Raw genomic sequence first — 13673 nt, forward strand, 5'->3', positions numbered from 1 at the left:
ACGTAAGCGCCTCGTCGGCGCCGGAAATGAGCGTGCGGCGACGGAAGCAGCCGGCAGAAGTGGCCTCGTGGAGAAGACAGCGACATGGGGCAGTCCGGGCGGGTGAGGCGCTGTGGTCTGGAAGGCGGGCTGCACGGGCGGGGGCCTGGCCGAGCGCGGGGCGCTCATCTCTTGGCTCTCGCTCTCTCAGTCCCGGCACCAGAAGCGCGCTCGCGCCCAGGCACATCTCCGCAACCTCGAGGCCTATGCCGCGCAGCCACACTCGTTCGTGTTCGCTCGGGGCCGCGCTGGTCGCAGCGTCCGGCAGCTCAGTCTGGACTTGAGACGGGTCATGGAGCCGCTCACCGCCACCCGCCTGCAGGTCTGCATCAACCAGTACGCCTCCAACCCAGCCTGGGCCCTGTCTTCCTGGCTACCAGGGTGGCTCCACCCTCGAGGTCGCATGAGGCCTGTCTCCCTGGCTGAAGAAAGGAACCCTTATGGGGACCTTAATGTCTGCCTCTGAGGGCTTTGAGGGGCAGCAGCGAGAGTGAGCAGATGAACGCACCCAGCTGGGAGTTTGGCTGGATGCTTAAGGCTGGTAATCAAGAGGGGACTCAGGAGTCAGCAAAGCTGGCTTCTCTCAAAGGCTCGGATCAAGTTACTTAATTAACCTTGCTGGGCTTCAGTTGGCTCATCTGAAAAATTATGCTGACACGCAGTGTTGAGGGACAGAGATGGAACTCCAATTTAAGTCTTTTTGGCTCTAGAGGCCAAGAGCAAGCATTACACTCCTTTCCCGCCCCCCCCCCCTTCCCTGTTTCTCCTAAGGGTTAAATGCAGGAAAGAACATGACAACTTAAGCTTATAGGTTTTGCTCAATAAGGGGATATCTATGATCATTTCTTTTTCTCTTTGTAATTTCCAGGAAAGAACATGACAACTTAAGCTTATAGGTTTTGCTCAATAAGGGGATATCTATGATCATTTCTTTTTCTCTTTGTAATTTCCAGATAAGAAAGAAAAATTCTCTGAAAGATTGCATGGCAGTGGCCGGGCCCCTTGGGGTCACACACTTCCTGATCTTGAGCAGAACAGAGACCAATATCTACTTTGTGAGTTGATGCTCTCGCCCACAATCCCCTTCACCCTCCTCCTCCCCCAACTCTCATGATGAACCTTTATGCCTCTGAGCTGCCATGATTCTGGCTTCAAAGTAAACGCTCTGAAGAGCTGGGGCAGAGGTTCCTGCTTCCCCTGCTTTGTAGTTAGACCCCTCGACCCTCACTGATCCTTTCTTCTGTAGAAGCTGATGCGACTCCCAGGAGGCCCCACCTTAACCTTCAGGATCAACAAGGTAAGGGCTGGAGACAGTCCAGTGCCCCTGTAGGACAGGAGCTGGGTTTGGGGGTTGCACCAGCCACCTGTGGTTGGCCATCACCCACTCCTCACCCTGCTCCACAGTACACATTGGTGCGTGATGTAGTCTCCTCGCTACGCCGGCACCGCATGCATGAGCAGCAGTTTGCCCATCCACCTCTCCTGGTGCTCAACAGTTTTGGTCCCCACGGCATGCACGTGAAGCTCATGGCCACCATGTTCCAGAACCTGTTCCCCTCCATCAATGTGCACAAGGTGCGCTGGGCCCGGTGTGGCAGGTGAGGGTGGGTGGGGCAGGCCACAAGTGCCACACACAGGCACTTGAGTTGATTGCCAATCTTCCCCTCCAAACACTGAGGCTGAGAGCTTCAGGTCCTGAGGTTGAATCCCACTCCCGTGTTGTGTGACAGTGGGGCAAGAGGCTCGCCTGTGAGCTGCCGTCCCATCTGGCCAGTGGAAAATGATGGTGATGGTGCTTCATCTACTAAGTGTATATTTAGTGTTGGTCTAATCAGAGGTGCGTGTACTGTGGTTCCATTTTGTAAAGGGGGAAACTGAGGCTGACAGGTTAAGTCATAAGTCTCAGGTTAGATACAAGGGGCAAGGAGGCAGGACTGGATTTTGAAAATTTGTCTGGCTCCAGACACCCTGCTCTTAATCCCTGGCAGCAGCAGTTCTCCAGTTAGTCTTGTGCAGTGCCCATCACCAAGAGTATCTGGTGTGGGTGACCTCAATGGGCCTCAGAACCAGGATTTCTGGCCAACATTCTTAATTTCCCTTCTAGGTGAACCTGAACACCATCAAGCGCTGCCTTCTCATCAACTACAACCCCGACTCCCAGGAGCTGGATTTCCGCCATTAGTGAGTCCTCTGGGTGGGGGGGAGGTGGTTGCTTCTGTGCGGCTGATGACAGCACTGCTGCTGAGACTCTGTGATTGCTTAGTCTCAAAGTAAACGCCCTGACGCACTGTGGAAAGGGTTGGGGGTGGGACTGGTAGAGCCAGCCCCCAACCCCATGGTTCCTAACTCCCATCCACTCACTCTGGCCTCTGCAGTAGCATCAAAGTTGTCCCTGTGGGTGCAAGTCGTGGGATGAAGAAGCTTCTCCAAGAGAAGTTCCCCAACATGAGTCGCTTGCAGGACATCAGTGAGCTGCTGGCCACGTGAGGAGGGCTGGGGGTATAGGGGTGGGGGACAGCAGACCAGGGGATTCCCAAAGCTGTCCCAGGAGAATGGGATCCCCTGCTGAGCCCCACTTACTTGTGCCCTACACAGGGGCGCAGGGCTGTCTGAGAGTGAGGCAGAGCCAGATGGCGAGCACAATATCACAGAGCTGCCCCAGGCTGTGGCTGGGCGTGGCAACATGCGGGCCCAGCAGAGTGCAGTGAGGCTCACAGAGGTGAGGCCTGGCCAGCCCATGGTGGGTGCCAGGGCTTCCCCAGCTTCAAGAGAGGACTGATTCTCCCCTGTGTTCCTCCAGATCGGGCCTCGGATGACGCTGCAGCTCATCAAGATCCAGGAGGGTGTTGGAGAGGGGAACGTGCTGTTCCACAGTTTCGGTGAGAGTGGGGCCGGGGACAGAGGGGTCTCAGGCGATCAGAGGTGGGTCAAGAGGCCCAGGGGGGCTCACCTGGATCTTGGTGAAGAGGTCAGTGGCCATCTCTTCCTATTAAGTGCACAAGACGGAGGAGGAGCTGCAGGCTATCCTGGCAGCCAAGGAGGAGAAGCTGCGGCTCAAGGCCCAGAGGCAGGACCAGCAGGCCCAGAACATCCAGCGCAAGCGGGAGCAGCGAGAGGCCCATAAGTGAGTGGTCACCAGGTGAGTGAGGCGGGGTCGTGGGCACACACTGCCATGTTGACCCCCATTCCTCCTCCAGAAAGAAGAGCCTGGCAGGCATGAAACGGGCACGGGCAGAGGCTAACGGGGACAGCGATGCAGAGGACCCTGGCGCCCCCCCAGAGGCAGAGGGAGCCAGCCTTCGAGAGGAAGAGGAGGATGAGGCTGAGTATTTCCGACAAGCTGTGGGCGAGGAGCCTGATGAGGGTGTGTGTCAGGCGGGGGGTCAGGGCAGCTGGGCACCATGGGCCTGTTCCCATGCCCTGGTAGCCCTGACACAGCTTCTCCCCACAGACATGTTCCCGAAGGCAACCAAGTGGAGGCGGCCCACTGGGCCCCCAGGCAAGAAGCGGCGGGTAAAGGAACGGAAGCCGGACCGAGGCAGTGACCAGAGGCCTCCCAAGGCTAAGGGCAGACCCCCGGGGACCCAGGCCAAGATGGGACCCAGGGGAGTTGCCAGGGACCGTGGACGAGGCCGATCTTGGCCACCTAAAAGAGTAGCCTGAGGCCAAGCCCGAGTGATAGATGGAATGCCCCAGATTGGGGCCTGAGAGATGCTGCCCTGAGCTCTGCTTGTGGTGGGCCTTCAGGTGCGGTCCTCAGTTTCCTTTCATAAAGGAGAGCTGTTTCCCTAACCGCCCCTCTAATAAACCGATTTCTCGTGAGTCTGCATCTGCTTTTGAAATCAGCTTTCTTTCCAAGCCTCGGCGTGTTTCCCCATCCGGGGCAGTGGAAGTGTGGGCCCCTGCTTTACAGGCTAGGATGATGGACAGATTTGACCCCAGGTCAGGTGCCTTGGGGTTCTGGGCCCCTCCCCAGTGTCTCACCAAACCAAGGACCGTGCAAGCAGACAGCTCCAGAGACGTGGGTGTCAAGAGGAAGGAAACGGGGTGGGAGTGAGGTGCACGCCCAGAGCCACTCTTAAGGCTGTCGGTGCTGCTGGGAAATGGGAGGAGCCAGTGGTGCCGCTGGTAGCTCAGGAAGGGACAGGGTAGCACAGTGAGGGCACTGCAGAGCATGTGCGCCATGGCTGCCACCACCTCAGGTGAGGAGCAAACACTGCTGGGTTGGTTGAGCCAGGCATATGCCCAGGGGCGGAGGCGGCTGGCTCTGGGAAGGTGGAGGGGAGATGGATTAAGAATCACGTCGTGACAGACTTCCTCCCATGGCGGAGGAATGAGATAGGAATGCAGAAGTGAGAGGAAGCTGTCTGGCACAGGGGACGGATATATTCTTCTCGCCTGGAGCTTGTGGCGAGACCAACCAGGAACAGGCTATTTCTCAGTTGGAGAGCAGAGGCCGAGTTGGGTGTGTAAAGCACCAATTATTCCCCACACTATTGTGTCCCAGGTGCTGTTCTGGGCACTGGGAAGCCAGTAGCAGGACACTTCCCACTCCTCAGGGGGGGATATTCTTGTAATCTGATGGTTATAGAAGCTGTAGAGAAAAAATAAGCAGGGTAAGGGGCCACAGGGTGCAGTTGCAGTATTAGGGCACTTCCATAACAATGGCCATTCCCAGGATCAGAGACCAGGAAGGGGTGAGGTGGGGCAGCCTTAAAGAGTCTGTTGCTGGTGACTCAGCCACGACAATGGCCCTGAAGCAGGCTGTTCCATAAGCGAGCAAGCGTGGGAAGGACTGAGTCGGGAGAGGGAGAGGAGAGCAAGTAGGGTGGGAGGGAGTAGCTCCTTCAGTGCCTCATGAGATGAGGTGAGCATTGGTTTCTCCTCCATGTGAGGGGGGAGCCTGGGAAGCTTGGGAGCATAGGGATGTGATGGACTCAGGTGTCCATGGGTGCCCTTTGGAGGCTGTTAGAGAAGATGGGTGAAGGCGGGAGCAAGGAGACTCAGGTGGAGCCAACTGTGCTGGTCCAGGTAGATGGTGGGAGCTGGACTCCGTGGCACTAAGCGGGTGACAGACTCCAAAGGTGGAAACTTGCTGCTGACAGATGGCACTTAGAGTTGTGTAATTGGTGGGATAGGGGATACTCCCCTGGGCTCCATCTGAGAGCTCTGAGTCATCACTACCAGGTTACATGTGTCCATGGTTTCTCACCCTAGCTTTTTTTTTTTCTTTCTTTTTTTTTAATGGCCATACCTATGGCAAATGGAAGTTCTGGGCTAGGGATCAAATTGGAAGTGCAACTGCCAGCCTATACCACAGCCACGGCAACACCGGATCCAAGCTGCATCTTAACGGGATTTGATTTTTTTTTTTTCTTTTTAGCCCCTCAGGCTAGGGGTCAAATTGGAACTGTAGCTGCCAGCCTACACCACAGCCGCATCAACTCAGAATCCAAGCTGCGTCTGCAACCTGTATCACAGCTCACCACAACGCCAGATTCTCAACCCACACTGAGTGAGGCCAGGGATCGAACCCGCATCCTCATGGATGCTAGTCAAATTTGTTTCCACTGAGCCACAACGGGAACTCCTTAATGGGATCTCTGACCCACTGAGCAAAGCTAGGGATCGAACCCACATCCTCATGGCCACTAATCGGGTTCTTAACCCACTGAGCCACAACGGGAACTCTCCCCAGCTGGTTCTTGATGGTGCGGGACACAAAGAGAACCTAGTAACCATCGGCTGAATGAAAGGCCTCTATCCAGGCCTCTGATTTCCTCCACACAAAGGAGCTGTGGCTGGTGCCCACTGCCGGGTGTGAAAAAGCACTCAGTGCAACTGGGCTCGCATAGGGCTGATGCAGGCCCAGTCTGTGGTAGGTATGTGGTGCCGGAGGCACTTGGAACTCTGAAGGGAGCAGGTGCCACGTTCAGGGACAGGGCTCACTCAGCAACACCCTCTGCCCACAGGTGATAAGGACTGTCCAGCCCACTTCTCAGCGGCTGCTGACCGCATCCTCAGTGGCTTCCAGGAAGACTTTCTGTGGCCCATGCTGGTAGCTGAGTTCCTGGTGGCCCTTGCTGGCAACAGTCTGGCCCTGTACCGCTTCTGCACACGGGAGCAGCGCCCATGGCACCCAGCCGTGATCTTCTCCGCCCAACTGGCCATCAGCGACCTGCTCTATGCCCTGACACTACCCCCACTGGCTGCCTACTTCTACCCACCCAAACACTGGCGCTATGGGGAGGTCACCTGCCGCCTGGAGCGCTTCCTCTTCACCTGCAACCTGCTGGGTAGCGTCATCTTCATCACCTGCATCAGCCTCAACCGCTATCTGGGCATTGTCCACCCCTTCTTCACCCACAGCCAACTGCAGCCCAAGCACGCCTGGGCCATCAGCACTGCTGGCTGGGTGCTGGCAGCCCTGCTGGCTGCACCCACACTCAGCTTCTCCCACTTGAAGAGGCCGAAGCAGGAAGGCAGGTGCACTGTGGCCACGCCGGAGGCCTGCATCAAGTGCCTGGGAACAGCAGATGACAACCAGCTCGAGGCCTACAGAGTCTATGGCCTGGTGCTGCTGGCCCTGGGCTGTGGCCTGCCGCTGCTGCTCACCCTGGCAGCCTATGGCGCCCTGGGGCGTGCCGTGCGGCGTAGCCACGGCATGACAGCGGCCAACAAGCTGCACGTGATAGTGCTGGTAGCCAGTGGTGTGGCCCTCTACGCTAGTTCCTATGTGCCCTACTATGTCACACAGGTGCTCAACGTGTATGCCCGGCAGCGCTGGAGGGCCCTCTGCCCAGGCTTCACAAGCACAGCCCAGGCTGAGAAGGCGCTGGACTGGAGGACATATGTGGCCTACCAGGTAACACGGGGCCTCATCCCCTTGGCCATCTGCATCCACCCGCTGCTCTACATGGCGGTGGTGCCCAGCCTGGGCTGTTGCCGCCAACACTGCCTTGGCTGCAGGGAGGGCCAGACCCCGGAGAAGGCCGAGTGCTCCAGCCAATCCCTGCCACTCAATGTCACAGCTACTCCCAAAACCTCAGGGCCCCAGTCCCCTGAGTTGAGCCCATGACCTGGACCATCTCCAGTCCCCTCCTCATCACCAGATCCTGGGACCTGGCAACAGAATAGGGGCTGAGAGCACAGCAGGCCCCTGGCCCTGAATCCTCAACAGGCCCTAAGTGTACTCCTCCACAGAAAGGTCTAGGGTGGGACCAGGGAGCACCCAAGCCAGAGTGGCAGGAACTTCTGCCTCAGCACCAACTCTGGACAGGGCCAGGAAATAAACCCACATCAGGGAGGGGGAGGGGGGAGGGCAGGATGGCCCCACCCCTCAACAGTGCGAGCAACATCTGTGAATAAATGGAACAGCACTGGGCAACTGGAGATTTTTTATTACCCTTGGAGACCCCTGCCCCCAGCTTTCGGTCACTGAAGGATCCCAGGGCTGGGGACGGAGCAGCAGCAGCTGGCTTAGTTGGTTGACGGCCTAGAGAGAGAGAGACGTGAGGTGGCTGAGAATGGTTAGCGGAGAGGCTTCATACCCCTAAGAGAATCCCAAGACCCCCCACCGCCACACACAATAGGGACCTCAAAAGGGATGGGGGGTGGGGCAGAGTGAGACAAGGTGGTGGCCCAGGGCACACAAAGAGACAGACTGGCAGTGACCAGCCTGGTCCTGCCCCAACCCTCCACACCAGAGGAAAAGGACAATAAATGACCTGTGCCCCAGGACAGGCATGGTGGATGTTAAACTGGTGCAGGGCCTGCAGCCAGTCTGAGTGTACGCTATGTGGGGGAAGGGGCAGGGGTCTTACTTGGCCCACTCGACGTTGAGGATGAGGTGGTCATAACCGAAGCCAGACACCCCAGCAATAGCACGGGCGGCATCCTCACGGCGGTGGAAGCTAATGAAGGCAAAGCCCTGGAGGAGGGGGTGGAGTCAGGAGCACATGGGCACAGACAGGACCAAGGATCCCTCCCCATCCCCATGGCCACCAGCCCACCTTGGACTGGCCAGTGGTCTTGTCCTTGGCCAGGTAGATGCGGGAGATGGAGCCAAAGGGCCGGAAGAGCTCCTGCAGGTCGGTCTCACGAGTGTCCTCAGACAGGTTGGTGACACGGATGGTGGCATTGTCATCGGCTGGGTGGGCAAGGAGAGGTGTCTGTGAGGGGCCCCGCCTGCCCGTGGGATGATCACAGGATACAGGGAAGTGCCCGCCCCCACCAGCCCGGCGACTGGGTGCCCTCACCTCTGCGGTTGGGCTGCATGGACTCCCCACGGCGGCTGGCCCCGTCCCGCAGGCTTGGAGGCACGTACTTGCCCGTCTTGTTCTGTGTGGCCTGCACGGGCTCCAGCTCTGGAGGACAGCAAGGTCGGGTCAAGCCTCTCCTGGCACAGATGGAGGGACCCATCTGCCCCAGGATGCCAGCAGCTCTGGCCACCATCCAGCCCAAGAGCCGTCTGTTGAACCACACACACGGTTGGGCCCTTCGAGGCCTGAGGGCCACAACTTAAAAGTCACATCCGGGAAGCCGATGTCATTTATACACCCGCCAGCAGCACAAGAAGTGAGAACCCACAGTGACACCCAGCCTCACAACATAGGAACACAGATACAGGTACACGGGGTAGGGACAGTCCCCAGGTTCCACCCCCCGCCCCCCAACACACACACGGCAGGTGACAAATGAGTCGCACACACAAGTCAGGGGCGTAGAGCTGTCCAGACTCAAACTTACAGTCACATGAGTGAGTCTGCCCTGGGTGTGTGCATGCAGACACTGCAGGCAAAGTGTATTTATTATGTGCAAGCCTACACGAGCCGCTCTCACAGCCCCTAATGAGGAGAGGACAGGGGACATAGCCAGCAGTCACAGCAGCCACCGCCAGTCTCTCTCATACACACACACAAGCATGGACTGTAGCTGCAGCCTTGCTGTTGTGTGGGAGATGACAACTGCCAACAGCGGTGGCCCTGTTCAGACAGCAGGTGACAACCTACAACTCTCCCGGAAGTGAACACAATCCCTGTCCCCCTAGTCCCCAGGCCCCAGCACCTCCAGGCAGCTTCTCCTTCTCGCCAGTAGACAGGCCCAGCTGCTCAGCCAGCTCCTTCTGCATGGGCCCCAGTGTGTCCTTGTAGGGGCAGCGGGTGGTCCAGTGGTCGCCCTTGCAGATTCGGCAGGACACGATCTTCTGGCCCTTGAGCTTGTTCATCGGGTCCTCCTCTTCCTGGCAGTTCAGATCCTGGCAGGGCAGGCAGAGGCAGCTCAGACGGGACTGCCGCACCCCCCGCCACTGCCGCCACCACCCTGGCCACTGGCCCCAGTCTCCTGGCCTACTTACCTCTTTGCTGGTGATGAATGTCATGGACACATCATCACTGACTGTGGTGGTGGCCACATTGGGCCCTGGTGGGTCGAACTCTGAGTTCCCAAACTTCTTCCAGTTCTGAGCTCAGGGTGGGATGAGAGACAAGTCAGAGCAAGGCCGAGCAGGACCCCTCTGCTGGCTCCCTAGACTTACAATGTCTGCTCCAGGGCCTTGAACCCCATTCTCCAGCCTCCCCCAAATGACCCTCAGAGCAGTGACGAAGACAGTTCCTGTTCCCCGAGCGCATGCCAGGCCCTAGCTTCACGCCAGTTCCAGAGGCAAGGGCAGCTCTAGGCTCCGTGCTCCAGATTAGAAGACTGAGGCTCAGGGAGAATCCCCTCCACAGCCAACAACTCCTGCTGGGGTGGTGCAGGTGGCGGACCAGCTCCTACCAGGGAGTGATGCTCAAGGGTGCGTAGGGATCACCCAGACTTCCAGGGGCCCAGAGCTAGCTAAGCAATCTGAACCTTAGCTGCCTCCTCCAGGAAAAGGGACCCCAATGGCCCCCCCACCTCCCTGGAATTCCAGGGGGACTGAATGGGAAAACGCTTCCTGCAAAGAGCTTGGGTCTAACGCAGAGAAAGCGCACAGGTAATTGTGCCAAATGTATTTACTGCCATGACTTTTTCTGCTACGACCATCTCAGGGGAGGACTTGGCTTTGTTTCTGCTGGCAGACAAGCTGAGAGGAGTGAGAATCGACCCCCCCTACTCCTGCACACGCTGGGCTTTTCAGGACCCCGACAGAGTGCAAACACCCTTAGGCCTCAGTTCTGCTCCAACAAAATTGGTACAGTTAAGGAGTTCCCATTATGGCTCAGCAGTATCCATGGCTTTGATTCCCAGCCTTGCGCAGTGGGTTAAGGACCTGGCATCGCCCTGAGCTGTGGTTTAGGTCACAGGTGTGGCTACGATCACGAGTCGCTGTGGCTGTGGTGTAAGCTGGCAGCTGCAACTCCGATTCAACCCGTAACCCGGGAACTTCCATATGCCCTGGGCATAGCCAAATAAATACAGGCACTGGGGAAAAGGATTCTTATTTTCTCTGAGTCAGCCCTGGGGGAGGCCCCAAGACAGGGTGAGGAGGGTCTTACCTTCCTCCTTGCCACAGCCTTTGAGGCCTTCCGAGTCTCAATTCTGAAGGTGCGGACAATCTGTGGGTAGGAGAGGGGAGAAGTTTGAGCTTCCTGCTCCTTAAGGTTCCGAGGGCCTGGGCCAGGGTATCTTCCTCATCAACCCACCCAGCACACACCACTTTCTCCTAGTCCAAGAGCCCCCAAGCAAAGGGCATCTGCCTCCTCCCCCAACTTTCACCTTGAATTTCTTGCCGTCCTCATCTATCTTGTACTCGGTCACTGTCTTGATGTTTCCATTGATGACCTCCTTGGGAGGCGGCAGTGGAGCTGGGAGAGGGGGAGAGACAGAGGAACTGAGCCCTGGGTACTGGGGACCAGGCAGGAACTCTGCAGGGGAAGAGGCAACCCAGGAATGGTGGGGAGGTTGTCACTCACCTCCCGGTAGTAGTTCAGGCTCTGGGCTGGTATCCCCGGTGGCCAGAGGGATTCCCTTGAGGAGCTCGCTGGTGACACATTTGTCTGTGAGAGGGAGTGTGGGGAGCTGGGGTCAGCTGGGGGGTGGGGGAGCTCCCAAGCTGAAATGGAGGGACCTTTGGGATGATGCCCCTCCCGGGAGCTAAGAAAGGTGGGACCAAGGGTAGGGGACTAGCCAGGAAGTGTCCTGGGAGAGTCGTGCAGGGACATGGAGCTGACTGTAGTGACTTCCAGCAATGCCCGGCATAGAGGATCCCAGGCATGAAGGCAGGGGCGGGCCAAAGGCATCCCCGTGCTAGTACAAAGACGAGAGAGGCTGTGACAACTTCCTCCCCGGAGCAGGGGAGCAGCTGGGCTGGTACCAAGGACTTTGACGGTGGCATGGGAGGAAGAGGGACTGGCCGGTGAACAACTGTAATGGAAGATACAGGCTGGCCTGATGAGGATGGAGCGGGGCAGGGGCTGGCCGTGAAGGGAGATTCTGGGTCAGACAGCGGCGCCAGGGTCGGGGTGGGGGGGGTTGGAGCAGGCGGCAGTGACGGGCTGGGGGCTGGCTGCGGTGATCCTGGGCAACAGGGCAAACTCACCGTCCTCTCCCTCCTCCTCCACCTGGTCGGCCCAACTGGGCTTCGAACTGCGGGGACAAGTTTGCCGCGGGGGAAGGCTGGGTGAGACGAGGCCCGGATCCCACGGCCTCGAGGCACCCGAGCCCCATAATACGCCCTAGGACCCCCAATCTGCCTCCCAAGCCCCCCTCCAAGACCCCATACTCACTCAAAGTCTCCGGTAGGCATTGCTAAAACCTTCCCCACGCAGCCCAAGCCTGGGCCAAAGACCGGAAGCTGGTGAGAACAAGACTTCCGGTTCTGCCGCCTAGAGCAGCCCGGCCGCTGCGCCCACAGCGCCGCCCTGTGGACAGAGGTAGAGGCGCTGGCTTATGAGAGGCTGGGCTCTGGTACTAGGTAGCTGAGTAGAGGCGCAGTTCTCACCGTTTTTTTTGGCCCCGCGGGTGGCGTATGGAAGTTTCCCCGGTCAGGTATCAAATCCCAGCCGCTGCTGTGACCAATGCCACAGCTGTAGCAACTCCAGGTCCTTAACCAGCAACACCACAGCAAGAACTCATTTACCTTCTTTTTTTTAATTAATGATTTTTATTTTTTCCATTATAGCTGGTTTATAGTGTTATGTCAATTTTCTACTGTACAACGAGGTGACCCAGTCACACATACATGTATACATTCTTTTTTCTCACATTATCATGCTCCATCATAAGTGACTAGATATAGTTCCCAGTGCTGTACAGCAGAATCTCATTGCTTATCCATTCCAAAGGCAATAGTTTGCATCTATTAACTCCAAGTTCCCAGTACATTCCACTCCCTCCCCCTCCCCCTTGGTAACCCCAGTCTGTTCTCCATGTCCATGATTTTCTTTTCTGTGGAAACTTTCATTTGTGCCATATATTGGATTCCAGATACAAGGGATATTGCAGAGTATGTGTCTTTCTCTTTCTGACTTATTTCACTTAGTATGAGAGTCTCTAGTTCCATCCATATTGCTGCAAATGGCATTATTTTGTTCTTTTTTATGGCTGAGTAGTATTCCATTGTGTATATATACCACATCTTCTTAATCCATTCATCTGTCGATGGACATCTAGGTTGTTTCCAAGTCTTGGCTATTGCGAATAGTGCTGCAATGAACATATGGGCGCATGTATCTTTTTCAAGGACAGTTTTCTCTGGATATATGCCCAAGAGTTGGATTGCTGGGTCATATGGTAGTTCTATATATAGTTTTCTAATTCATTTACCTTTTAAAAAATTTAAAGTTATTAATAACAGGAGTTCCCATCATGGCTCAGTGGAAACGAATCTGACTAGAATCCATGAGGATGCAGGTTCGATCCCTGGCCTTGCTCAGTGGGTTAAGGATGCAGCGTTGCTGTGAGCTGTGGTGTAGGTCACAGACGAGGTTCAGATCCTGTGTTACTGTGGCTGTGGCGTAGGCCAGCAGCTACAGCCCTGATTCAATCCCTAGCATGGGAAACTCCATTTGCCATGGGTGTGGGTTAGGCCCTAAAATCTCCATATGCCGCATGGTGGTGGATGCGGCCCTAAAAAGACAAAAAAAAAAAGTTATTAATAGCAATAAAGCTCAGTTATTGAATTCAGCGAGAACTGTGGAGAGAAAATTATTTCCATTTTACAGCTGAAGAAACCAAAGCTAGTCTTCCTTGTTTGGGAAGAGCTTTCCTACACTTGATCTTAGCCAAAAGGCCGAGAAGCGATGGAAGAGCTTTCCTGATCAAGCAGTCAAGTGGCCCCTTCAACCATTCTCCCTCCTTTCCTTTTTTTCCTTTTAGAGCTGCACCTGCAGCATATGGAGGTTCCTAGGCTAGGGGGTCTCATCGGAGCTACAGCTGCTGGCCTACACCACAGCCACAGCAACGCCATATCTGAGCTTAATCTGTGACCTACACCACAGCTCACAGCAACACCGGATCCTTAACCCAATGAGTTAGGCCAGGGATTGAACCCACATCCTCATGGATATTAGTTGGGTTCCTTATGGCTGAGCCACTACGGGAACTCCATCTTTTTTTGTTTGTTTTTTTGGCAGTTCTCGGGCCAGGGATGGAACCTGTGCCACAGCAGCGACCAGAGTTACAGCAGTGACAACACCAAATCCTTAAGCCACTGA

At 56.4% G+C, this 13673-nt stretch overlaps 2 protein-coding genes and 2 non-coding genes across 5 annotated transcripts; 3 read left to right on the top strand and 1 right to left on the bottom strand.

The window, feature by feature from the left end:
• The first annotated feature begins 1 nt into the window (after position 1).
• Positions 2 to 7423, top strand: P2RY11 (purinergic receptor P2Y11). Of its 2 annotated transcripts, XM_047776991.1 has the most exons (13): positions 2 to 102; positions 191 to 361; positions 993 to 1094; positions 1286 to 1336; positions 1444 to 1614; positions 2144 to 2220; positions 2415 to 2522; positions 2635 to 2758; positions 2840 to 2918; positions 3034 to 3163; positions 3237 to 3403; positions 3491 to 3552; positions 5993 to 7423. In XM_047776991.1, exons 1-13 carry the CDS (start codon positions 85 to 87, stop codon positions 7115 to 7117), a joined length of 2385 nt encoding a protein of 794 aa, XP_047632947.1. In that variant the 5' UTR covers positions 2 to 84; the 3' UTR covers positions 7118 to 7423. The 2 variants fall into 2 exon arrangements, with proteins under 2 accessions (XP_047632947.1, XP_047632946.1); XM_047776990.1 differs by lacking the exons at positions 2 to 102; positions 191 to 361; positions 993 to 1094; ... (7 more) ...; positions 3237 to 3403; positions 3491 to 3552 and adding an exon at positions 3704 to 4241 and having other exon boundaries at positions 6012 to 7423.
• LOC125126609 (small nucleolar RNA SNORD105) lies at positions 1138 to 1224 on the top strand. Its single transcript, XR_007134713.1, has one exon. It is a non-coding gene; the product is annotated as a small nucleolar RNA SNORD105 (small nucleolar RNA).
• LOC125126615 (small nucleolar RNA U105B) lies at positions 2253 to 2332 on the top strand. Its single transcript, XR_007134717.1, has one exon. It is a non-coding gene; the product is annotated as a small nucleolar RNA U105B (small nucleolar RNA).
• EIF3G (eukaryotic translation initiation factor 3 subunit G) lies at positions 7420 to 11830 on the bottom strand. The gene is made up of 11 exons (XM_047776992.1): positions 11745 to 11830; positions 11558 to 11604; positions 10932 to 11015; positions 10735 to 10823; positions 10515 to 10574; positions 9395 to 9499; positions 9106 to 9295; positions 8298 to 8405; positions 8052 to 8188; positions 7863 to 7969; positions 7420 to 7534 (listed from the first exon to the last, which is right to left on the bottom strand). The coding sequence occupies exons 1-11, from the start codon at positions 11762 to 11764 to the stop codon at positions 7519 to 7521; spliced, it is 963 nt and encodes a 320-aa protein (XP_047632948.1). The 5' UTR covers positions 11765 to 11830; the 3' UTR covers positions 7420 to 7518.
• Between the last annotated feature and the right edge of the window lie 1843 nt (positions 11831 to 13673).

The sequence above is a fragment of the Phacochoerus africanus genome, chromosome 4, assembly GCF_016906955.1.
Source record: "Phacochoerus africanus isolate WHEZ1 chromosome 4, ROS_Pafr_v1, whole genome shotgun sequence".
NCBI classification, from domain to species: Eukaryota; Metazoa; Chordata; class Mammalia; order Artiodactyla; family Suidae; genus Phacochoerus; species Phacochoerus africanus.